The 23159-nt window shown below is 52.4% G+C and overlaps 9 protein-coding genes across 9 annotated transcripts; 4 read left to right on the top strand and 5 right to left on the bottom strand.

Annotated features, from left to right (window-relative positions):
* Window positions 1-755: 755 nt before the first annotated feature.
* BDP55DRAFT_553733 (major facilitator superfamily domain-containing protein) lies at window positions 756-2347 on the bottom strand (the record flags this gene model as incomplete). Its single annotated transcript, XM_060569319.1, has 4 exons — window positions 756-1292; window positions 1374-2055; window positions 2127-2155; window positions 2252-2347. The coding sequence occupies 4 exons, from the start codon at window positions 2345-2347 to the stop codon at window positions 756-758; spliced, it is 1344 nt and encodes a 447-aa protein (XP_060428688.1).
* A 774-nt stretch (window positions 2348-3121) lies between these two features.
* On the top strand, window positions 3122-4541 carry BDP55DRAFT_611637 (uncharacterized protein). Its single transcript, XM_060571189.1, has 3 exons — window positions 3122-3622; window positions 3685-4106; window positions 4187-4541. Exons 1-3 carry the CDS (start codon window positions 3481-3483, stop codon window positions 4493-4495), a joined length of 873 nt encoding a protein of 290 aa, XP_060428687.1. The 5' UTR covers window positions 3122-3480; the 3' UTR covers window positions 4496-4541.
* A 723-nt stretch (window positions 4542-5264) lies between these two features.
* On the top strand, window positions 5265-7117 carry BDP55DRAFT_694454 (cytochrome P450; the record flags this gene model as incomplete). Its single annotated transcript, XM_060577360.1, has 6 exons — window positions 5265-5636; window positions 5725-5827; window positions 5897-5965; window positions 6023-6098; window positions 6157-6602; window positions 6690-7117. 6 exons carry the CDS (start codon window positions 5265-5267, stop codon window positions 7115-7117), a joined length of 1494 nt encoding a protein of 497 aa, XP_060428686.1.
* A 458-nt stretch (window positions 7118-7575) lies between these two features.
* BDP55DRAFT_729338 (uncharacterized protein) lies at window positions 7576-8132 on the bottom strand (the record flags this gene model as incomplete). Its single annotated transcript, XM_060579553.1, has 2 exons — window positions 7576-7650; window positions 7716-8132. 2 exons carry the CDS (start codon window positions 8130-8132, stop codon window positions 7576-7578), a joined length of 492 nt encoding a protein of 163 aa, XP_060428685.1.
* A 569-nt stretch (window positions 8133-8701) lies between these two features.
* On the top strand, window positions 8702-9627 carry BDP55DRAFT_632752 (fructose-bisphosphate aldolase; the record flags this gene model as incomplete). The annotated part of the gene is made up of 2 exons (XM_060572464.1): window positions 8702-9297; window positions 9357-9627. The coding sequence occupies 2 exons, from the start codon at window positions 8702-8704 to the stop codon at window positions 9625-9627; spliced, it is 867 nt and encodes a 288-aa protein (XP_060428684.1).
* On the bottom strand, window positions 9539-11912 carry BDP55DRAFT_169469 (putative Zn(II)2Cys6 transcription factor). The gene is made up of 2 exons (XM_060565744.1): window positions 11538-11912; window positions 9539-11472 (listed from the first exon to the last, which is right to left on the bottom strand). The coding sequence occupies exons 1-2, from the start codon at window positions 11621-11623 to the stop codon at window positions 9693-9695; spliced, it is 1866 nt and encodes a 621-aa protein (XP_060428683.1). The 5' UTR covers window positions 11624-11912; the 3' UTR covers window positions 9539-9692.
* Window positions 11913-12387: 475 nt separating this feature from the next.
* BDP55DRAFT_694450 (Dak1 domain-containing protein) lies at window positions 12388-14221 on the top strand (the record flags this gene model as incomplete). Its single annotated transcript, XM_060577359.1, has 2 exons — window positions 12388-12871; window positions 12921-14221. The coding sequence occupies 2 exons, from the start codon at window positions 12388-12390 to the stop codon at window positions 14219-14221; spliced, it is 1785 nt and encodes a 594-aa protein (XP_060428682.1).
* A 972-nt stretch (window positions 14222-15193) lies between these two features.
* Window positions 15194-15916, bottom strand: BDP55DRAFT_729334 (uncharacterized protein; the record flags this gene model as incomplete). Its single annotated transcript, XM_060579552.1, has 1 exon — window positions 15194-15916. The coding sequence occupies one exon, from the start codon at window positions 15914-15916 to the stop codon at window positions 15194-15196; it is 723 nt and encodes a 240-aa protein (XP_060428681.1).
* A 2313-nt stretch (window positions 15917-18229) lies between these two features.
* BDP55DRAFT_169282 (H+ symporter) lies at window positions 18230-20979 on the bottom strand. Its single transcript, XM_060565742.1, has 5 exons — window positions 20638-20979; window positions 20207-20577; window positions 20107-20156; window positions 19561-20053; window positions 18230-19505 (listed from the first exon to the last, which is right to left on the bottom strand). Exons 1-5 carry the CDS (start codon window positions 20813-20815, stop codon window positions 18423-18425), a joined length of 2175 nt encoding a protein of 724 aa, XP_060428680.1. The 5' UTR covers window positions 20816-20979; the 3' UTR covers window positions 18230-18422.
* Window positions 20980-23159: the final 2180 nt, after the last annotated feature.

Raw genomic sequence — 23159 nt, 5'->3', positions numbered from 1 at the left:
TCTGGCGTTTTTCAGCCTCGACAAACATGATTTGCTTGGCGGATATGTTGTCGTTGTCGTTGCTGTTGCTGCTGCTGCTCTTGCTGTGTCGGTTGTGGTTGTGGTTGTGGTTGTGGTTGTGAGGCTGCCCGGTATTACTAGCATAGCGGGGCGCCGGGTCCCCAGTTGACGGAGTCGACCTTGTCGATGGCCGGGAGCGCGGAGTGGAGCTGCTCAGAGATGTACTTGTAGAACGTACGCTCGCGGCGGAGCTTCACAGCTTTATCTCCAGTAAGGCCAACGTCCTTTTAATGGGCTTGGCGAAAGGAGTGGTGTTTGTCGAAGACGCGACGGGCTCTACAAACAGTCTGCGGTTGACTTTGGATGGAGTAGGATCCGGTTCATCGCTTCCCGTGATGTCCCGGAGCGAAGAACAAACTAGCCGTATATTGAGGCTCGGAGTACAACATTGCAGAGGGGAAGCTGTGAAAGTTCCAAATTATAACAGTAGTAGTGTCTTGTGGTGGGATGGTATGCATCTGTCTTTGAGTTCCTACGCCAGGCAGAGAACCTAGATATAGATAGTCTTGCACCCTATAGGTCAGCTATGTTGTCTGATGTCTCAGCGTGGCGTAATTCTTTACGAAGTTGTGCACTCCAAGTTGTCCTTGTGTAACATCAAACTCTAGACCAAAGTCTCAGTTCTCCGGGTATCAAAGTTCCATCAGACATGTGTCAATTACTCTCCCACTACGAAGTAGTTGACGAAAAGGCAACTATGCCGACCTGATCTCTCTTCTCAAAAAGACGTGAAGCGCAACATAAGACACCACACCCGTAAAACACAATCCACTAATAACCCCAAAACCCATCAGATACTTTGGCGCATCCTTGGAAGGGAACAGGTACGCCCCGTAAATTTGTGCCAAGTTCCCCATGGCATTCACAAACGCCAGCGAAATGGCCCTCGTTTCGTTGGGCATGGACCCGAAGCTCACCGACGCATACGAGAGCGCCAATCCATTCGAGGCCCAGAGCCCGGACGCCATGATGACCAGCAGCGCGTACCGCGCCTTGAAGTCGTAGACGACGCAGGTGATGACGGCGCAGAGCATGGCGACGGTCATCCAGGCGCCGAGAATGAGGCCGCGGAAGCGGGAGTGCCGGTCGGCGAAGTAGCCCGTTACGGCGGTGGAGACGAAGGCGATGCCGAAGATGGGGATCGTCATATATTGGGCGGCTGTGGATTGGTAGCCCAGGCCGGAGACTAGGGTTGGGTAGAAGTAGGATAGTGTTGAGGATCCGACGATGGCCTGTTGAGGAGAGAGGAAGTTAGCTTTCTTCAATAGTGAAAAAGGGGTTGTTCGGTCTGCTGATGATTAGATCAAACTTACCATGTAACCAACGACAAAGAGCCAAGTCCGCCAGCTCATCATGCTGAGCTTGAAAGCCGCCCAATGTCCCAAGTGAGGCTCCTCTTCCGTCCTCAAATATTCCGCTGCGGTCTTGAGTCTTCGAATCGCGAGCTCCCTCTCCTTCTCATTGAACTTCTTCAACGAAGTATTTTCCGGAAAATCGGGCAGCGCAAAAAACGCAACCAGTGCAGCACCCACCGTCGCAGCCCCCTCAACGACAAATAACCACCGCCATCCAGCAATCCCATGCGCCCCGTCAAGTCCACTCGTAATCGAACCAGCCAACAATCCGCCAAAGGCACCAGACAAAATGGCAGCGGAGATATACACGGCAAACCTCTTACTCTGCTCCTCCTTTTTATACCACGACGACAGCAGTAAGAGCACACCGGGGGCGAAGCCGGATTCGAGAACGCCCATGACGACACGGAAGCCGATGAGGGCTTTGTAGGTTGGCGTAAAGGCCATGCCGATTGTGACGGAGCCCCAGAGGGTCATGATGCCGGGGAGGTAGAGAGAGGGGCGGGTGCGGGTTAGGATCATGTTGGAGGGGACTTCAAAGAGGACGTAGCCTACGAAGAAGACGACGAGGGCGATGGAGTACCGGGAGGAGTCGAGGTTGAGGTCGCGGTCCATACCGGCGATTTTGGCGTTGCCGATGCTATTTTGGGGGGAATGATTGTTAGGTTATGGGGGTTTGGTGATGGTGGGTTTGTTTATAGAGAGGCCTACTTTGTTCTGTCCATGTAAGAAAGTAGATACTACATTGAGGTTTCTTAGCATGGTGCATTGTTGACCAAGGTAGTTTGGCTTTTCTTTCTGGTGAATCAAGATCAGGGACTCAAGCGTGTACGAACCATGATAAAGACGAGAGGAAGCAAGTACAGGTCTATCTTGCGGACCAGTTTCTTCTCTTCGTCGCTGTCGGCCACGTAGTCATCGACTCCCACCATCTCCACGCCCTTGGACAGAGCATGTTCATGCTCGTTGCTTGCGGTCTCGTTCTTCTCCATTGCCGGTGATGTTCTGTCAGTTGACTGGGGAACTGGAGATGTAAAGAAAAAAAAAGGCCCAATAATACTCTTGAATCCTTCAAGGGGGTTGTTGGATAGGAGAAGTATATAGTAGAATTCCCAACATAGGCCCAGAGTTGCCAATCGAAAGCCAACCGAGAGCAACTGGCAAGTAAAAGCGTCTTAAGTATTTCACAACTATCTACCTTGTTCTTGCATATCTGCTTTGGCCGAGACAAGAAAATGGTAAAGAAGGCTTGTTGCCGATAGCGTCCGAGTAATACTTGTTGGCTTTGATGAAAGATGCCTTGGTCTTGAGTGCGGCGTGCCGCCCTTGCCAGCTTGCCAGCTTACACGCAACTTGTCTAGAGGCAGCCTGGTTTCGTATGGTGGTCGTACGACCAACGAGGGTTCGTAGATCATCTGAACTAAGTCATTGCCATGTTTCTCCCCCATCTGGGGAACCGGGGGCCCTCAGACGAATCTTCTGAAGTTTGCGGGGTCCGGGGGAGGGTGACCCCCGGAAGAGCAATCAACTAGCGCAAGCCAGATGGAGGGGTGTGCCACCCGCGACTCGAGGGACAATGGAAAATAATGGGGCTGGGAATAGTGGAAGCTAGCCGAGTCCGTAGGAGGACCGCGTCTCGAGGCAAGCGGATTCCGAAGAATGGGTTGCAATATGCGATCTAGACATCGGCTCGTGGTTTATTGGTTGTATGTTTAACAAATTGAGAAACACGAGGCTTGGAGTTACACGACACGGTCCGGCGTTTCTACATAATCGCCCGTCATCAGCCGATCCGGAAACTGTATCCGCACCGAACCGCGTGTCGGGAGCCTCCTCATGTTCGATCTCCGACGAGTCCCACGGCGCCGGCGAGCATTGTGGTCAACAACGTTTTCCGTTCGCCCGCTTCTCTTGTTTACTTAAGGCAAGGAAAGGTGTTCTGTATCTCTCTCAGCTTGCGATACCGCCTGCAAGTTAATTTCTCAGCTCTGTTGGTCGTTGCATTTGAACTGAAACCGACTTCGACTTTCTTTCTCTACAAATCACACACATCATCGTCGTCACAATGACTGGCTCCTCTGATCAGAACGGCAACGGGATCACCGCGATCCCCGCCAACGGCACAAACGATGCTCCTGCCTATCTTAGCACATTACCCCCAGCCGGCACTGACTGGAAGGTCTCTCTCAAGGATAAAGTTATTGCAAGTAAGTTCCCTTGAAAAAATAAAAGCCAAGCCAAGAGGTTCGTCTACTAAACGCACATCAAGTTTCGGGAGCAAATCAGGGCATAGGTCTGGGCATCGCAGAAGTCTGCCTCGCTAACGACGCAGCATGCGTGTACAGCCTGGACATCACCGAGCCGGCGGAGGACTTTGCCGGCCTGCTCAAGCGGTTCCCCGGCAAGCTCGCGTTCCAGCACTGCGACGTGACGGACTACGCCAGCGTCGCGGCGGCCGTCGACGCCGTAGTCGCCGCGACGGGCCGCTTCGATGGCATGGTCGCCAACGCCGGCGCGACCAAGCACCAGCCCGCGCTTGACTTCACACCAGAGCAGTTTGACCGGCTCTTCAAGCTTAACGTCAACGGGTCTTGGAATTGTGCGACTGCCGCCGCGCGGGCGTTTATCAAGCTCCGGTGCAAGGGGAGCATCGTCTTCACTGCAAGCATGACTTCGTACAGACCGAACCGGGTACGTCCTTGTGTTGTGTGATGGGTTGTTGGTGATGAAAGATGAGGGGTTCTTTGACTGACTTTCTTTTTGCATTGTAGGCCGCTCCCTCTGCCCCGTACGGTGCGACCAAGGGTGCCATCCGCAACATGACACACACGCTGGCCATGGAGTGGGCCGAGCATGGCATCCGTGTCAACTCAATCTCGCCTGGCTTCGTCAAGACGGCGTTGACGTACTACGTTGCGACTGCGCCTGACTGGGACACCAAAATGAAGTATTACGGTGGGATGCCGCGTCTGGCACTGCCTCAGGAGCTGGGCGGCGCGTACGTCTACTTGTTGAGCGAGACGGCTTCATACACAACAGGTATTGATATTCCCATAGCAGGCATTGTTGGTGCTTGGTAAGAAGAAGACAGAGAAGATACCCAGTTCCAATATTAGAAAATCAATGACGTATGACACATTGATGCATGTGCATTAAGGTAGTTAATGTTTTCGGTGAACCCTGGTCTTGGGGCCTACAAGTAATTTGGGACCAATGACTGCTTCAGTATCAAGGGGAATCCTTAAGAACAAATATGCACACTCTGGTAGTTTGCATTCAAAACTCTTTTAGACCCTAGCCATCATTGTAGCTCCAAATCATCTTCAAGAAGGAAACTCCCGGCGAGTCCCCAAAAACCCGAGGTGCCTTCGACCTCTTTTTGAGCTTCCACGTCATCTCAGACAGTTCCTAAACCTGAAGTATCCCACCGGCTTCACGATGATCTGCACGGTACCATTTATGGACTGCGGTGAAATGCCAGTAAAATGATTGGCGCCCGGGGGCTTGCTACCAATGCTAGTATTCACTTGGTCCCTCAATCGAAATGCTCTGCAACATCGATTGCAGCTCGATAGAACCGCAGTTACAGTGCGGACTGCGGAGCCATGGCATGTCCGAAAGTCCGGTCAACGTTTGTTCAAGCTCATAGTTTCTTTATCCGAGACATTGGGCATTCGTATCATGATGAGGTCTGTCTGGCGGGCTGGAAAGCGATATAACACCTTTTCATTTCCGTCAAGTAGCAAGTGTCAGTCCGGCAGATCTCCATCAGATCTCTCACCATCATCTCATCACCACTCGCTTCGAGTCAACAATTATTCCCACATCTCGATCTTCTATATTCGAGCAATGGAGCTCTTTGACAACACAACCTCGAGCATCCAGGCCGTGGCTGTCGAATATGGAGGCTTAAGAGAGTACCAATCGCATTTCCTGCTGGCGGTCGCTTTCGTCGTTGTAGTCTATGGGTTCCTGCGCAACGATGACGCCAAGAAACTGCCCGTCATCAACCCAAAAGGATTCTTCCAATTGACCTCTTCCCAGGCTATCATGTCATTCGCCATAGCTGGACGGGATCTTCTTGACGAGGCAAGGCGAAGATTCGGGGCTACGCCGTTTCGCGTCTTGACGGACCAGGGCAATATCATCATGCTTCGGCCGCAGCACGGGGAGGAGATCCGCAACGACCCTCGCTTTAGCGTTGATAAGCCTATCATTGAAGTAAGCTACATAATTAATACCCTCTGACCACAATGACTATGTAAGTAATGACTTATGGACTCCGTTGCTAACATAAATCATTACGTAGCTGTTCCAGGCGAAATATCCTGGATTTGAACCATTCATGGAAGGCGCAATTCCTACAAAACCTCTGCAAAATGTAGTCAAGCTACGAGTCACCAAGTCTCTAGGTTAGTTACTGGGGATTACTCCTTGTTCTATGGATAGAGGGCTTGGCTAAGAAGAGAACATTGCCACAGCGAAGATCACCCAGCCTTTGTCAGATGAATGCGCAGTGACGCTTCAAGAGTTCCTCGGTGGCACGAAAGGTACTGTACGCATCTTGGGATCATGTACTCGAGATCCAAAAGAAGAGTGAGACAAAGGCTGGCCGCTGACTTCAAAGACAGATTCCCAGGATATTGTTCTCAGGGACTTGATCATCCGCCTCATCTCGAGAATGTCAGCTCGAATTTTTGTCGGCGAAAACCTATGCCGCAACGAGCGCTGGCTCGAACAGTGTATTGGGCATGCGAAAGTTACGCCTCTGGCCCAGCTTCCTGAAGACATTGGCAACGAACTATATCCCTGAGTGCAAGGACCTCAAGGCCCAAGTAAAGGAGGCCTGGGACCTCGTCGCCGCCGAACTGGAGGCGCGACACGCCAAGAATGATGGAAAGGAGTACAATGACGCTATCTACTGGTTCGAAGAGCATGCTGCCGGGAAGCCTTACAACTTTGGGGCGTCGCAGCTAATGTTAGCGGTGGTTTCCATCGGCACGACATCGGATCTGATCACGCAGGCTATGGTCGACATTCTGCAGCACCCCGAGCTGATTGGTCCTTTGAGAGAAGAAATTATCGCATGTCTCGAGAAAGAGGGGTGGAAGAAAACGGCGCTTTACAATATGAAGCTTCTTGACAGTGTGCTTAACGAGAGCCAACGCCTCAAGCCCAACCAGATTTGTAAGTGGCCAAATACTCCAAAACTGGTAGCTGCGACTCCATACTTGGCAGCTGCGGCTTAGTTGACTGACCTTGGGATGCCTGTAGCTTCGATGTTCCGACAAGCGATCGCCGACGTCACCTTGTCCGACGGTACCAAGATTCCAAAGGGATCCTCTGTCGCAGTGTCAGGTGAAAGAATGAGAGATCCAGTATTCTACGAGAACCCCAACGAATTTGACGGCTATCGCTTTTTACGTATGCGGGAGAGCGGCAAGCCGGGGCAAGAGGCGGCTGCTCAGTTGGTGACTACGAGCGTCAACCATCTTGGCTTCGGCCATGGAGAGCACAGTTGCCCAGGACGCTTCTTCGCGGCCAGTGAGGCAAAGATCATCATCGCTCACCTGCTCTTGAAATATGACTGGAACTACGACACTGCTTACAAGATGAGATTGCGGAAGTTCGGATTTGCGGAGGAGGCCGATCCGGATCTCAAAGTTTCTTGCAAGCGACGGGAGATGGAAATTTCGTTGTGAATATGTTGTATGAAAAGTAAAGGACGTGTGGAAGGTTGCATTTTTGTTTATGGCATGGGAGGTTGAAATTGTACGCAAGCTGAGAGCTAAATAATCCCAGGATCGGTATGCGCAGTGAAGCTGAAGTGCCTCATATACCCCTCTGAGTTAATTCCTGTCACCAGCCTGTAGGCCCTCGTCTAGGTCGACGGGCCGGTTCAAGCTGGCTGGGTGATGAAGTGGTTAATGGACAACAATTAATTCATACGCCAACCAGCCTACTCGACGACAGGCTTAGCGAGTACCTGATTTCGAATCCCAGCATAAGCACCAAGAGATGTAGCCAAACCGGTGGTGAACTCTTTTTTTTTTTGTGGTCTCCGTGACTATTTAGCTCTTATGTCAGGTGAATCGCCGCAAGTTGCCATATTTTTTTCCTGGATATTTTTGTTCGAATTGTCAACTCCTATTGCTTTACTTCAGGCCTTGATCCCACTCGACTGCTTCAGATCATAGTCATCGATGACTTTCACTTTTGCTGCGGATGCAGATGCCTTGAAAGGATATTGTCAACTGCCCAAGATACTAAAGTGTAAAAAAGGCGAGAGGCTCAACTTACGGGATCAAACTCATAACCCACCCACTCACTAACCAACCGCCTCGCAAGCTCGACACCAATAACGCGTTGACCGAGGCACAGCACCTGCGCATTATTGCTCTTGACAGCTCTTTCCACTGAAAAGCTGTCGTGCGCTGTCACTGCCCGGACGCCTGGGACCTTGTTCGCCGAGATGGCGACACCTAGCCCGGTGCCACAGATGAGTATGGCCCGGTCAACCTTGCCACTGGCAACGGCCTCGGCAGCAGCGATGGCGAAGTGTGCGTATGCCGTCTTGTCTGTCGCGGAGTTGGGGCCGAAGTCTACGACTGTGCTCACTCGCGGATCAGCTTCCAGGTCCTTGGAGATTGTGGCCTTGTAGTCGAAGCCGGCGTCGTCGCCGCCGACGGCGATGCGGAGACCGTTGGCTACAGCCATTTTGAGGAGTACTGCAGGACGATAATGAGAACCGACTTGGGATGTGACAAGGAAAGTTCGTTAGGATGAGTGGGTTTACAGACGAGCAAATATTACACTACCCTTGCGGATGAACAACTTGGACAAGCGAATGTCTTTCGATGAGTATCCCGACTATCTCCAGTTGAAAACAGTCTATATCGAGGTTCAGCTATGTAATTACAGGACCTGGTCAGAAAGCCATGAAGTGGTGTCTGCCTGAACACAAGTTTCTACATGGATCATCAGTCCGCGCCTCGTGGCCGGTGGGCCTAGCGACCGCGAGTCGTGGGCACACACAAATTCGAGGCTTCCCCTAGCCGAGTGTGATCCATCGGACGTAATGGCACCAGACCACGACGCTTCTTGGCAGGCGTATCGAAGAATCTACTCGCTCTGTTTGGACAAAAGGCTATGTCAACTTAGATGAGGCTTTTTGAGCAACTCAAACTTCCTTGTCGGAGTGATCGCCTAGAGCCGTCTTGTTCAAAAATTATTACTTGAACGTGCACAACTTTGGCACCTGCGCTGAGATACGCATCGGATTCAAGATGAAGTCGTGGGACCCTTCGAAAAACAAGACATATCAAATCCTCAAAGCTGCCGAGGAAGGCCAATATGGCGTAGTCGCGCCGATTGCCTACAACATCGAGAACATCCTCGCCTTCATCCGCGCCGCCGAAGCAACGAAAAGCCCCCTCATCATCCAAGTATTCCCATGGGCCATCACCTTTTCATCAGGTCTCCTTGTTCATGCGGCAGCGCACGCGGCTCGCGCCGCCTCAGTCCCCGTGGCTATCCATCTCGACCACGCACAGGACGAAGCCATGATCAGACACGCGGCAGATACGTTGCCGTTCGATAGTATCATGGTGGATATGAGCCACTACGAGATGGACGAGAACTTGGCCAAGACCAAGGACCTGGTAGCATATTGCCATGAGAGGGGCATTGCGACCGAGGCCGAGCCGGGACGTATTGAGGGCGGCGAGGACGGTATCGCGGATACAGCGGACCTTGAGGGGGCTTTGACAACGGAGGAGCAGGTGGAGGACTTCATCGCTACCGGTATCGACTTTTTGGCGCCAGCTTTCGGGAATGTGCATGGGGAATATGGCGCCAGGGGACCCGTATTGGAGTTTGACCGGTAAGACCAATCTCTTGGACACTGAGTGTGAGCCGTTGCTAATTCGATGTGTGGCACAGGCTGCAAAAGATTCGCGAAAAGGTGGATGGAAGAGTTCGGGTCGTGCTTCACGGTACCAACGATTTCCCTGAGGACCTGATGCAGCGCTGTATCGCTGGCGGCGTATCAAAGGTCAACGTGAATAAGCTTATTCTTGATGACTACTTGATTCATTTGAAAAAGAATGCCTCAAGTCAAAACCTGACAACACTGATGGAAGAGGGCGTCAAGGAAGCTCAGAAGTTGACGGAGTGGCAGATGGACGTGTGCAGCTCTGCCGGTAAAGCATGAGATAGATGCAAGGTGTCCAAATATTTCCTGCCTTCAGGGGTATCTTGACGGTCGATAATAGAACTTCAACGCATCACATCCGGACTTTGACTATCGGCATTTGCCCATGCCTCCCTCAAGTCATCTCGCCACGTCGCCATCGGTGCCCATCCGACTCTCTCTTCACTTCTCTCAATCAGAGACAGAATAGTGGTCCTCTTTAGCGCGTCTTGTACACATAGGCCCGCCCCATACAGACACTGTGCTGAGAGTAATTGACACCCCTCGTCTGTCGATTCCATTGCAATGCCACAGATCGTATCTACGGCCTCTGAGAGTGCTCGTTGCATCTTCATATATCCATCAAACCCTGAAGACACCGGTTTGTGAAGAAGAACAAGTATTTTTGCGAAAGAGTACGCTTGAAGAGCAACTCCAAATTCGGGAGGATGAACCCAAAGCGGCATGAAGACATCGGACGGACTTGTTGAAGTCGGGAGGGGTTTAAACTCAGTCCCTAGAAACGACTTCCATCGCTCCATCTCAGCTAGCATTTCGCTTCCGGCCCTTGCTCTATTCCCCGAAGCTGAAACATCAGTCAAAGAGGAAGACTCCATCATGCGAGAGTAAGCACAGTAGTTGACGGCTCGCGAGAGCAGATAGATGGCCCTGTCGGCCAGTCCATGAGGGTCAAGTTCACAAAAATCTTTGTCTGCGGCCCAGAAGCTGAGGCAACGCCTCTTTTCGCGAAAAGCAGCCCAAATGTCCTGGCGAAGCCAAGCCCACCAGACTGCTTGTCGCAGTCCACCGGATGCCCCATTGACGTCTTGAGATCGTTGGATCCAGAAGACGCCCTTCAGGTGTCGTTGCCAGTTGCCTCGACCGTCTGATTCATCCAACATCTCGTATGCCGAGATCACAATGGCCGTGGCATTGAGCTCTTCTGAAGCAGTATAGCTGGTGTATGCCAATGCTTCTTGAACGTAGCGGAGAGTCTCGTAATAGTATCGAACCCACTCTCCGCCGGAGTCCTCCTCTGTGTCCCCATTGCTGCCAACGGAGTCCCGATGTCCTCCTCCCAATTTTGAGAGGTGTTTGGCTGACATAGCCAGGATTGCATTCATTAGACCTGCATTCCTTAAAGCCAAGCGGACTGCATAGGTGGAGAAGTGCTTCCGGGGATCCAAGAAGTCCAACCAACGAGCCGATCGTTCCGTAAAGTGACGAAAGAGTACGGCCTCTCGGTTAGATAGTGTGATATCCCGATCCGCCTGCCAAGTTTTCCGCTCTGGATCTGAGACTTCGTTCAGCCGAGTCTCGAGATTGGTTGCATCGGGCGGGCCATGCAGGTTCGCCGCCCGCCTCTGCTCCTCATCCTCCGGGGCGGGGCTCGGGGCGAGTGAGAAGCCACTGTCTGCCTGCGCCGCGTCGGTGGCGAGCAGGCCGAGCCATCGTGTCGAGGCGAAATCGGTGGTCCACAGCTCGGATGCGACGGTCTCGGGAGAGTAGCTGTAAACGTCGCCGAACGACACTCCCGCCGTTACGCGTGGCTGGCTCACGTAGGGCGCGTGAGCTGCGTCATACGTCCCGGGAGGCTGGGAGACTTGCTGCATTGACGACGTCTGCGACTCGAGGCTGCTGGACTCTGTTAAGCCGATCGATTGCGGGAGCTCATCGACGCGGGACTGACTGCCATTGTCTCCGAGACGCTGAGTCACGCGGTCGACGTGCGAGGCAACCGGGCTTGATCTTCTGTCCGCATCTTGAGAAAGATGGGGAAAGATGCAGTGACGAGACGAAATGCTGCATGGCCCACAGACCGGCTGCTGTTCGTCGCATTTCTTGTGTCGCTCGCGACAAGTCAAGCTGTGCAGAAAGTCAGCAACCCGCGCGTCGAGGGTAATAGTGCGGCTGGGGAGGCTTGAACTCACCAACCGGTTTTGGTGCGCAGGCCACGGCCCCGAGGCTTTCTGACACGCTTCTTGGGCGGCGCGGATGCAGCTTGTCTTCCATCCATGAGGTCATGGCAGGCCTATGGTCGTGGTCGTGTATGAATATCGGTTCCTTGCATGAAAGGACTGCGAGACGCGGTTCGAGCAGGGTTGAGTTAAGGCTTTCCGGTATGCGGGGCCTAGCGAACCATGAAACTGGAACTACCGCTCGTGACCTGGTGAAAAGAGCTGCGGAGTACGAGTTGTAACAGCTATTTCCGAGTTGTGCGGAGCAGCGGAGCGTCGCCGACCTTTCGGACTCGGTTGCAAAGAGGTTGGATGTCGGGACTTGTCCGCGGAGTCTGATGAGCTGCATTGCCGAACTGGGAACTTGAGCGAGATTATTGTGCGGGGACCCGCGGGGAAAAATGAACCATTGCCTCCCCCCAACAAAGCGTCTGGGGGCAGGGGTAAGTGGGCTAGAATGATAGCTCCAGTCTTGTTTGCCTGCGGTGCGCGTCTCGGGGGTATTGACTGACTCGCTTGAAGCTCCTTTCGTTTGCGAGGCTTCAGAACTCGGGAAAAGCTGAAGGAAGCTAGTGCTCTAGAGAAAAGTCCAACGTCAAGATACCCATGTGGCTCGAGGCGCGTCAAGTTGGCGTTCTCAGATGAGGATGAGTACGATATGTGTGGTAAATGGTCGCGGTTGAAGATTACCCAGGTATGACGGAGGGGAACTGGCAGCTGTGCTTAATACGGAAGACGTTACCCGTACCACATATCCGGAAATCTGTCCACAGCAATGGCCTCCATGTGACATTTGAATATCATCAGTTTAGAAACATTCAATATGGCAACAAAGCACTACTTCCCCGACACCGCTGCAAATACCCTCGTACCAAGGGCTCTACGGGCTCTTGTTAGAGCGAACCCTCATCTCACTCTCAGTGAAGCAGAACGTGTCGTTGCGAATTCGCACAATGATCGATCGACCGTAAGCATCATTGGCGGTGGCGGCTCGGGTCACGAACCGGCATGGAGCGGCTTTGTTGGTGAGGGTCTTCTGTCAGCAGTTGCATGCGGCGACATATTTGCATCGCCGAGCACGAAGCAAGTTCTCGAAGCGATGAGACTTGCGCCTTCCGATGCCGGGACCATCCTCCTCATCACCAACTACACTGGTGATAGACTTCACTTCGGACTCGCTGCGGAGAGAGCAAAGGCCTCAGGCCTGTCCGACAAAGTCGTTGTTCTCCCCGCCACGGACGATGTTTCCATCGGCAACAGCAAGAGTAGCAGAGTGGGGAGGAGAGGAATGCCAGGTCATATTTTCAGTCAGCGTTGATCATTTTGTCATCCAGTACAATCGCTAATTCATTCTAGCTATGAAGATCCTCGGTGCGGCAGCGGCTGAGAAGTATTCTTTCGATCAATGTGTAGAGGTCGGCAGGGCTGTCAACGACCAGACGGTGTCGATAGGCTCAGCGCTAGACCACTGCCATGTACCAGGACGACAATACCACTCCGTCGCAGAAGACGTGTGCGTTGTCGGCGCTGGGATCCATAATGAGCCAGGCCAACAGCTCATTGCCCCTTTTCCGTCAGTAAACGATCTCATCGGGAGGATGCTGAAGCTCTTGTGCGATCCGAATGATACGGAAAGAGCTTTTGTGTCTTTTGAGAAAGGGGATGAGGTCACACTTCTGATCAACAACTACGGCGGGCTCTCAATTTTGGAGCTAGGCGCGCTCACGGATGAAGTACAGACTCAGCTGGCGTCGACCTGGTCAATTACCCCCGTACGAACACAAGTTGACACATTCGAAACGTCTCTCAACGCACCCGGATTTTCCATTTCACTCTGCAACATTTCGGCTGCAGCAAGGCAGTCCAAGTCATCTGTCACCAAGCTCCTTCAGCTTCTCGATCGTCCCACAAGTGCAGTCTACTGGCCAAACACTGTTCGGCCAGTAGCGAGCAAGGAGAAAACAAATGGACCGGTGGCGAATGCCGACAGTAATACTTCAAGCAGTGCTGAAAACAGGTCAGATCTCATCAAAGTTGATCCCAAGCTGTTAGAAAAGGCCATGAGATCCGCTTGCGAACGGGCAATCGCCGCCGAGCCGAATCTGACGAAATGGGATATGGCGATGGGCGACGGCGATTGCGGTGAAGCGGTCAAGGGTCTATGCGAGTCTCTGCTGCGTAATCTCGACAACGGTTCAGCGGCTAGCGGATCTGTCTTCGCCTTCCTCGAGTCCACAATCGAAGCTGTCGACGACATGGGAGGAACCCTCGGAGCCATCCTGGGTATCTTGCTGTCTGCATTTTCCTCTGCCCTTCGATCCGAAGCGCAAGCTAATCCCCCGTCCACGGCGTCATTCTCACCGATGTTGTATGCCTCATCTTTGGCTTCTGCGGCTGATTCTCTCAAGTCTCATACGCCAGCGAGAGAGGGTGATCGGACTGTCATGGACGTGCTACTTCCGTTCTCGGATACTTTTGTCAAGTCAGGGGACTTCAAGGCTGCTGTCAAAACTGCTTCTGAAAAGGCAGAGGCTACGCGGTACTTGAAGGCAAGATTTGGAAGGGCAACGTATGTGGGAGACGCGGCGGGACAAGAGCTGCCCGATCCTGGTGCCTGGGCATTATACGAGTTCTTGTTGGGAATGGCCGAAGCTTAGACTTTCTGTGATTAAACAACAGAAATGAAAATGTTTGCAGAGGCATCTTGGACTGGAGATGTGAAAACTTATCACATTGATCGAAAATATTTGAGAATTGTGCAGTCTGCCCGCCCTAAGCTGGCTATCGAGATCTCCGCAATCAGAAAGGGAGGGCCTCTTGTATCATATATAGAAGTCACCCAATATCCCATCGGCTGCTATATGGCGTTGATACATGTATGTACTTCAACTTTTGACGTAGATGGATGCTCCTTAGGTAGTATTTTTAGTGAGAAATGGAAGGAAACGGAAAGGAACGAGGGCTCTTATGGATTATGATATTGTGAAAGCCTGGTCAAACCACAGTCTATGGGTGGATAACGGCGCCCATTATCCGAGTTGTCAGATAAAAGCCACACTTTTGGGATGATTTGCGCCAATGGAGGAGGCTGATCTCAGATAATTGTCACAAGGAGAAGAACAAGAGAGTGAGTCTTCTATACATAAACGCTGTGAAAGCGTCTGGGTTGTTGAACTTGTGCCCCTTGCGCAACCAGTCTCAGCCCCTTTCAGGTGTGTTGCTTTGATGTGATCCAAAATTGGAAGTCAGAAAGGCTGGCGTGCTGATTTTTCAATAGAAAGGAAGGAACAGCAGACTCAATGTAACAAAATGTGACATTGATGGCAGCATCCGAGATCTAGGCAAGGGGCAAAATGTCGAGCGCGATTTCCGTATGGATTCGTCACCTTGACATATATTAGAAGAAACTTCCCCTCGTATGGGGCCATCTCACGGGCTACATCAGAAGATGCATAAGCGTAATAAGAACAGGCATGGCAATACCTTCATGTACGTGTATTGAGTCATACTGGCGAAATCAAGAGTCCATGCTGTGCTTTTACGTCCCTTCCCATGTGTCTCAAGAAACAAAACCAACCTCCATCCATCATCTGGGTATCAATCGGCCCTTTCGTCGTCCTTGTCGTCCTTCAATGACCCCTCAAAAGCTGCTCATGGACCAGGAAGTTCTGTCGAAGCTCCTCCTTCTCCAACCAGTGCTCCTCGACCAGCCTAACCTGCTTCAGCTCACTCGTATCCTCCGAGTTAGTGACTTTAAGCTGCAGAGCCAAGTTGAGGAGACGGAGGCGGCCCCAGTAGACAACCTTGTCCCAATTCCAGCCGCCGACTCGCTCCTTCTCGTTGGTATCGTAGTGCATTCCGACCTCAATCTTGGCCTCGTCGAGAGTGAGGTCGCCCTCAATGTCAATCGAGGCGTTGGAGAGCTCAGAGCCACGGTGGCCCTGCTGATCGACCCAGAAGAAGCTGGCGTCGATGTCCTCCCAGCGATCACCGACCTTCATGCTGACCTTGAGCAGAACAGACTGTCCGGCGCGGCGGTAGCCCGGGACGCTGCCGTTCTTGGGCACATCTTGATTGAGAGTGCCGATGGTAAGGGAGGCATCGTCGTTGGTGCGCTTGGGGAGCTGGCCTGGAGCATTATTGTTCTTATTGGTGGTCCAGCCCTTGGCGAAGATGCGGTTCCAGAATTCGTGGCGGACTTGGTCGAGGGTGTCGGGGTCCATGGGGCAGTTGCGCAGGATGAGGGCCTGCAGGAGGTCGTCGCACATGCACTGCTGTGAGTCTGAAAGCTGGCTGAGGCCTGAGATGGCAAGCATGGCGCCTGTTGATTTCAGTTCACCGTAGGACTGCATGTTTTAGCCTTTGTGTTAGTCTGAATGCTCTTTGTGGACTTGCAGCGCTAATGGGAGCCTTTACCGGGAAGACGATTCCGATATGCGATTGTGATTGTCGAGTTGCTTTAGCAGCTTTGTTGTGGTTCTGAAGCGTGAGGGTGGGAAATTTCTCAAAGTGCGCAGAAAACTTCAGGCAAATGAGGAAAGAAGCCTGGAAGTGTTTGTGGGAGAAAAGCGTGTCTTGTCTGATGAGGCATGGGAATTGGGATAAGTAGGGCTGGATTGTTGGGTGGTTGCTGGGACTGTTGACAAAGTTGGACGCGTCTGTGATGCTATGATAGTTCACCTTCACCTCAGATGCGGCAAGTCAGTCCTACTTTATTGACCCACTGAGAGATATAGGCACTCTTTGAACAGTTCAATTGTCCCTAGGGCCATGCACTCCCTGAAACTGGTACCTTAGTCCACGCACATTGTGTGAAGTTCTTCTACAAGACAACTGGAAGAATCTCCTTGTTATTGTGATGCACCAATAATGCCTCTAGACACCTTTTGATATACTTCGGTTCATTTTCCGGAACTCGAATGATGTTTTGGGGGACAAAAAGAAGTTAGTTGCAAGTTCCATGCTCGAGACCAGTTCTTATTCTCCAGCTACTGGGCTTTCTTCCATCAAGCAAGGAAGTCTGAGCATGAACATGATCGTTATCTTCAGCTTGGACCTCACCTTCACAAATTCACTTCAGTATGCCTTCTATAAGAATCTCGATCCCCACTGTCCACTAGAGTAGTCGTCATTTGTAGAGAAAATAAAAAATAATAGTGTTATAACCGAAGCCGGCATCTCTACACTAAAGGAGAAGCACGCAGAGTCGAGATACGAGGATCTGGCTTGCCGTAGTTGTACTACATCCGTATGGAACCATTTTAATCTACATTCATTCAGTAAAGTAGATACCTCGATCTTAATGGTGAACTTGACGAATACAACCACTTGTTATTTTCCTTGAGGAGTCGAGCCAATATCAGCAGATCTTGTCTTGTGACCTGGCATATTCCACAACAGATGAGGTGAGATTATATTATCCAGATGGACATGATTCACTGCTACAGTTGGTAGTTGACTCCATCCTCGGTCGTGTATAAAACCTTGAGGTCTCAAGCAGCCAGGTCGAATCTCTTCCTTCGAACCCCATCACGCACAGAAATAGGACTAAGCATCTTCGACAGAGATCACCACACACCCCAAAAAAACACAATTCAGACAACCGGATACCTCCATCGTCAAGAATCTTCATGTCCAGCCAAGGCAGATTCATCGACCAAATGGAGTCCTACCTCAACCCCTCCCCCCAATGCCCAGTCATGGCCCGCCGCATCCAGGAAATCCACCGCGCAGCCCACGCCACCAACGACTGTCACCGCGAGCACCGCGATCGTGATCACCTCCGCCACCACCACCACCACCACCACCACCACCACAGCACCCGTCACCGCACCCCAGCCCACGAAGCAGACACCTACTACCACCGCAGCGGCCCAGCCCCGGCACCGACCGTTTACGTCCGCTTCGAATGCATCCCACACCGAAGCCATAACCTGCAACGACGTCTGGCAGGCCCTCGGTTCCGCTGCCGAGTTCTATATCGGCTGCAACCGCATCAAGGATCTCTGGGACACGGTCTTTGCCGGCGGCTGGACGACGGCTCATTCTGTCGGCGATTTACCCCAGCCGGGTCCGAGGAATGACGATGCGATTATGGTTAGGTGCGGCGTTTGGCGGAAGGATCTTCCAAAGATCTCGGTGAGTTCCAAGATTCCTTATTTTATCTTCCCTCTTCGACGAGCATGAGCGGTCTCGCCTCGAGAAGTATAATACAGAGCTCGCGGTGTATATCGTTCGACGGAGGCTGCATTACTGGGTGAGCGAGGGGTATCTTCGCATGAGAGGTGGTGTGCATGGGAAGGAGGCAGCGAGTACTGTTGTGATGCTCCCTGGGGATGACGAGGAGTTGAAGGGGAGGTTTGAGGATTTTGTTGGTGCGAGGGTGAGTTTGGAGAAGATGGCTGCTGGTTGGGGGGTTTTGGAGGACGCGAGGTTTGGTCAGTGGCTCTGGGTAAGCGATTTGGAGACTGGGGGAAGTGATTTCTGTTAAAAAGACGCTTTGTTTCTCAGAAAAATACACCAAGTTGCACATAGCATTTGCGAACAGCTGGACTGTTCCGGGTTGTGTACCTTAGTCGACTTTTGCTTCCCTCAGAGGGAACTAATCAAAGTATCCCTTGTACACTTTGAAATTAACGTGAGCATGAGAAAATTGCAAAAGACGAATGGTCAGGGTAAGATGCCTTTGGAGCGAAACTTGAATAACCGCGTGGGCGGTTTTGATGCCATAATCATACACTATCTACTGTAGCCAGACAAATCCATATCTAGCAAAAAGTCGTCATCATGAAAAATCCCTCTTTTCATCCAGGAGGGTTTGCCAAAGACCGTACGCCCGCTATTTTCCCCTAAAACCCATCACGCGCGGGAATCCCGCCTCAGGAGGCTTCCCACGTCGTGTAACTTGACGTTCTCCATGGGCTGAGCCCCATGATCCACCCGGCCCCACCCGGCGCCCCATGTCGGGAATACGCCGGGAGCCGCGGGATCGGCGGGCATCTGCTCGTTGACAGCGCCCATATTTCTCCCAGTATACGCCGAGGATACACCGCTGTTGCGTATGCTCATTGCGTACTCGTCCGTTCCACCGATGCTGCTGCCGCCACCCCTCTCTTTCCGCCTCTTGCGCCAGAACCGGGACTGACTTCTTCTCCTGCGCTCTTCCTCTGCGAGAAGGTCGGGGGACGTCATAATCCCGACGCGTGCTGCTTTGACGGTGCTAGTCCTTGGGTAATGGAATCCTGCGGGGTGACCACCGTTGAAGGGATTCCACTTTGATTGCGGGCGGGGGTAATGCGATATACTGCCGTTGCGACCGCGGTTGTAGGATGTCGGTGTCTCGCCGGCAAGTTCTTCGAGGGTCATGCCTTTTGTCTCTGGGATAAGTAAAGATGACAACATGCCGAGGAACATGAAAAGTGCGAACAGCTCGAGGAGACGGTCGAGCCATGGCGCACAATGGTCGCCGTGGCAGTCGCCAGGAACGTCTTTGGCGAGCAGAGGGATGCTAATAACCTGCGCTAGGATAGCACCGACCTTGCCCATCGCTGCAGATATTCCGTGTCCCGTGGAGCGGTATCGAGTCGGGAAACATTCGCCAGGAACGATAAATGTGGTAGTGTTGGGGCCAAAGTTGAAGAAGAATTGGCCAGTGATGTACAAAGTGAGAAAGACGGCATCGGTCAACTGGTGGAGCAGGAAGCCGAGCACGCAGAAAATAACGGTGAGCATGAAGAAGCCCATGATCTGGATGGGTTTACGACCGATGGTGTCGATGGTGAAAACGGACACCCAGTAGCCCGGTATCGCACCAGCGCACGCCAGGATAATTAACCCTACGGCTTGGTTGTGTAGTCTTTTGTAGAAGTTGGCTCCGTCGGCATAGCCAATGGTTTGAAGCACAACAGTACTATTCAGCCCGAGGCCGTAGAACGCCAGATCCTATCCAGTGTATTAGTATGTGCAAACCAGTAGCGTTTGACATGGCATTACTTACCAGGAAGAACCAGGAAAAGGCAGTACCCAAAAGCATCTTAAAGTGCTTCCATTGCGTGAAGTATGACCAGACATCAGGCCAGGATGCCGCCGGGGTGTTGTAACCGGGACCGGTCTCCTTCTTCATCTTGAATTGCAAATCCGGATCGTAGTCACCCTTGGACTTGCTCGCCATGTACGCTCGAATATCCGCATCGGCCTTCTCAACGTCTTGCTCCACGTCAAAGGTGTACCGAGGCGTCTCTGGGATCGTGATTCGGTAGTACAGTGCTATGCAGGCGGGCACGGCGCCCATGCCGACGATGATGCGCCATGAACGGTCAGCAGCAAGCTGGCATCTTGCGTGGCAGTCGCCGAGAGTGTGGACGTCGAGGTAAGAGTCCTTGAAGGCTTCGGCGGTGACTAAAGCCACGACGGCCGCACCTAGTTGGCCCATGCCTTGCATCGAGAACACAGCCGCGATCATGGCTCCTCTCCATCGTGTGGGCGCAAACCTGGGAACGGAATTAGTTACGGTTCTTGGATCAGCAGCTGAGAGCCAACTTACTCTGATGTAATGACTGAACTGAGTGGATAATCGCCTCCAATGCCGACGCCCTTGATGTAGTTAGTAGGAGGACAAGACCACCAAAGTACGAGACGCTCACCATGATAACCCTCCAGAAAATCATCAGCCCAGTGAAGCTGACCGACTGACTCGGCGAGACCAGGGCGGCGCTGAGAGTCGCTAAGATGATGATTCCAAGTTCAACACCGTACATTCTTCTTCTGCCGAATACGTCGGCCAACCAGCCGAACACGATCTGACCGACAATGATGCCAGCGCTGGTTGAAGCCTTCAGAGCCGAGTTGACCGGACCCGGCAGTTCGCCATTGTTGCCGCCATAGCCATGCGCACTCGATTCAGGAGGTCCTTGCCAAAACACTACGCCAAGAAGGGTAGTGATGAGGTTGATGGCAAAGATGTCGTACGAGTCGAGGAAGAAACCAACACCAGCAACCAGGATAGCTCTTACATCTGCGGTCCAGTGTTAGTCTTTCAATGAGAGGTGAGCGCAAGTATTTGATGCGGACTAACGGTACAAGCCAAAAGGAACCTTGTCAATCTCGCTCAGTGCCAATCGTCTCCTTAACGTGGGGTCTGTGATATGAGAGTAGTCGTTTGCAAAGTTGTGAAAGGCCTTGTTGCCTCCATTTGTCCGCCGATGGCCCCGTTCCGTAGACGGTGTCATCGGCGGCGGTAACATTTCGTCCATCTCGGGAACGTAACGTTGAAGACACAAATTGATTGATCGAAAAGTTGTCGCGATGGCAATATTGCCCGGTCTATGTCGCCGTCGTCCGCCCAGATGCCATTGTGGAGTGTCTTAGTCCGTGTGCTGGGCAGCTTTCCGTAAATCCCGACCTCTCTATCGAGCCCACAACTTTGAGTCCTTCGTCGTGGAGTGTATGTCGTCGCTTAGGTCCGCAGCCGGTTTGTCTCTGACCCGGGAGTCTCTGAAGTTCGGGTATCGAGAATCAACGCGATCGTGGCTGAAATTCGCTGGATATTCACAGGCTTGGCTAAGGTTTGGGCGTCTTGATCTCAAATGCGCGGGGCGTGAAGGGTGTGGAAGAGTTTAAAGGGAAACGCCTGAGGGCTACCGAATATAGACATGCATACCAGACATATACCTATCCCGCCTGATCCGTCTTTGCAGGACCTCTGCAATGGGGCGAGGGGCTGAAGTTGGGTGACAGGGGCTCGGCAGGGCAGGCTGATGGCAAGGGGATGCTGGTCAGAGGGGGGAGGGCCCGCGACGTGGCCGATTGGACGAGCGGAAGGGATGGCCATGGACGTAAGAATGTCCGTGTACATTGTTAGTAATTCGTAATTCCTCCTCTGACCTTACCATAGTATGTTAAGAATGGCCGTTTGAACACAAGGCTGGAGAGTTTGCTACGGTCCAAGAGGGGATTGGTCGGAGACTGCGGAATGCAAAGATGGGGGCGGAATGGGTGGAACGATTGTAATGTTAAACAAGGTGATGGTTCGCATCTGTCACCGTGTCACGTCCTGTTTGTCAAACCGATCCCGGATCCGGTTGCAGCCAACACCGTCTAAGGAAAGGGAGCTCTAAAGCTAATCGTGGCAGAATGCGTGGGTGTGTACTGTATCCGTACTGGGAGCAAGAGACAAGATAGAGTGCGAATGTGTGGCCGGGCAGAAGAAAGTTTGTCTGCGTTTTAGGCCAAGGGCAAGAGTCCGATCCCGAAGAACAATGTCTCAACTCACTGCGCTAACAAGAAACATCGAATGATGCAGGATTGGGGGAACATACTTTTTGTCTCTGTCAGAATGGGTGACGAGATGAACAAAAAGAGTCAAGACCAGGGCCGTATTATTCATGGTAACGAGAGCGGGCCTGTCAAAGGGGGAGCCTGGTGGAGAGACAGCAGACTACAGATGCAAATTGCAGGCAGAGATGCGATGCCATGGATGAATAGAGTGCCACGTGCTGTCGATAGCCGTCCGGTACGGAGAGTGCGGATTTCTGCCTGGGCGGGGCGCCGGTGGGGGACGTTGAAGAATAAACAGGCCCCCAGCCGTTGGTAGACTTGCACATCAGTTTGCTAGTTGCTTTTGGCCCTTTGGCCTGTACCATCCTATTCTGATCTGGGCCTTGGTGGTGAAGGCTGAAGCTTTTGCGTATGCGGATGCGGCTGGCGTTGGAGACGGAAAAGGTGAGGCAGCAAAAGTTTACCGGAATGACTTTGCTGAAAAGAGGTGGATTGGGACGAAGGACAGAGCGAGCGATATGACGGTACCGTAAGCAAGGTTGGCTCCAGACGTCAGACGGGCGCTCTTGCCAGGCTCACCGAACGATGCATTATCAGGTCATTTCTAGGTAACCTGGAAGGCAGGTGCAACCCAGAGTACCCACTTTCCTTCTCCACCGTTTAACAGCTTTAATCTGGCGCCTTCCACCTTCCAAGTTCTCAATGAGTCTGACTCTTTCCGCATGTGCTGGGCGACGGATCAGGCAGGGAAGGCACTCTTTATGCGGGTGGCTCTTTCCCAATGGAAGTTTCCAAGAGTCAACGTCTGTCGCCTGTCGCCCCCACCGTGATCCTTCCCAGACTTATGTACAACTCGGGAGAGCAGGGGTGCTCCTTCTAGAAGGACGCTGGAACGCCGACCACACGGAACTCCTTTGACGCAGTTACCCAGACGGCACCTCCCAAACTCCCCAAGCAGATCTGCTCCCAATTGGGCCGGTGTCGCCTGCTGACATTGGAGGGTTGTCTCCCCCAATGTCCCATTCCTTTTTGTGCGTCTCTTTCGCATAGGAATTTCCGACGTCGCATCAAACACGTTGAAAACACGTCCAGTCTCTTTCGGTCCAAATCGACGAACCAAATGCTGCACTCTGTCTCTCAATTGACCACCTCTCACTTGACTGGCACACCAAACTCCGAGTAGCGGGCAGACACTTACCTATAGCGACAGCCACCTGATTGATTCGCACTAACACTACCTGCCTGCCAATTTCCTCCCCTAAATTCCTCGCACCAGTACTAATAGGTACGCCTCACTCACGACATTCACTTACAAAATGG

Source organism: Colletotrichum godetiae, assembly GCF_030913485.1.
Source record: "Colletotrichum godetiae strain CBS 193.32 chromosome Unknown BDP55scaffold_24, whole genome shotgun sequence".
Taxonomy (NCBI): Eukaryota; Fungi; Ascomycota; class Sordariomycetes; order Glomerellales; family Glomerellaceae; genus Colletotrichum; species Colletotrichum godetiae.
The sequence above is the reverse complement of the archived record's forward strand: the minus strand, read 5'-3'. Positions and strand labels throughout refer to the sequence as shown.

Bases quoted from the DNA above. Each gene is read 5' to 3' on its own strand.
- BDP55DRAFT_611637 (XM_060571189.1), top strand. From the start codon at position 3,481: ATGACTGGCTCCTCTGATCAGAACGGCAACGGGATCACCGCGATCCCC. The intron at 3,623-3,684 runs GTAAGTTCCCTT...ACGCACATCAAG, and splicing joins CAAGGATAAAGTTATTGCAA to TTTCGGGAGCAAATCAGGGC. The intron at 4,107-4,186 runs GTACGTCCTTGT...TTTGCATTGTAG, and splicing joins CTTCGTACAGACCGAACCGG to GCCGCTCCCTCTGCCCCGTA.
- BDP55DRAFT_169469 (XM_060565744.1), bottom strand. From the start codon at position 11,623: ATGGATGGAAGACAAGCTGCATCCGCGCCGCCCAAGAAGCGTGTCAGA. The intron at 11,473-11,537 runs GTGAGTTCAAGC...CTTTCTGCACAG, and splicing joins CTGCGCACCAAAACCGGTTG to CTTGACTTGTCGCGAGCGAC.
- BDP55DRAFT_169282 (XM_060565742.1), bottom strand. From the start codon at position 20,815: ATGGACGAAATGTTACCGCCGCCGATGACACCGTCTACGGAACGGGGC. The intron at 20,578-20,637 runs GTTAGTCCGCAT...ACTGGACCGCAG, and splicing joins GGTTCCTTTTGGCTTGTACC to ATGTAAGAGCTATCCTGGTT. The intron at 20,054-20,106 runs GTAAGTTGGCTC...TTCCGTTCCCAG, and splicing joins AGTTCAGTCATTACATCAGA to GTTTGCGCCCACACGATGGA.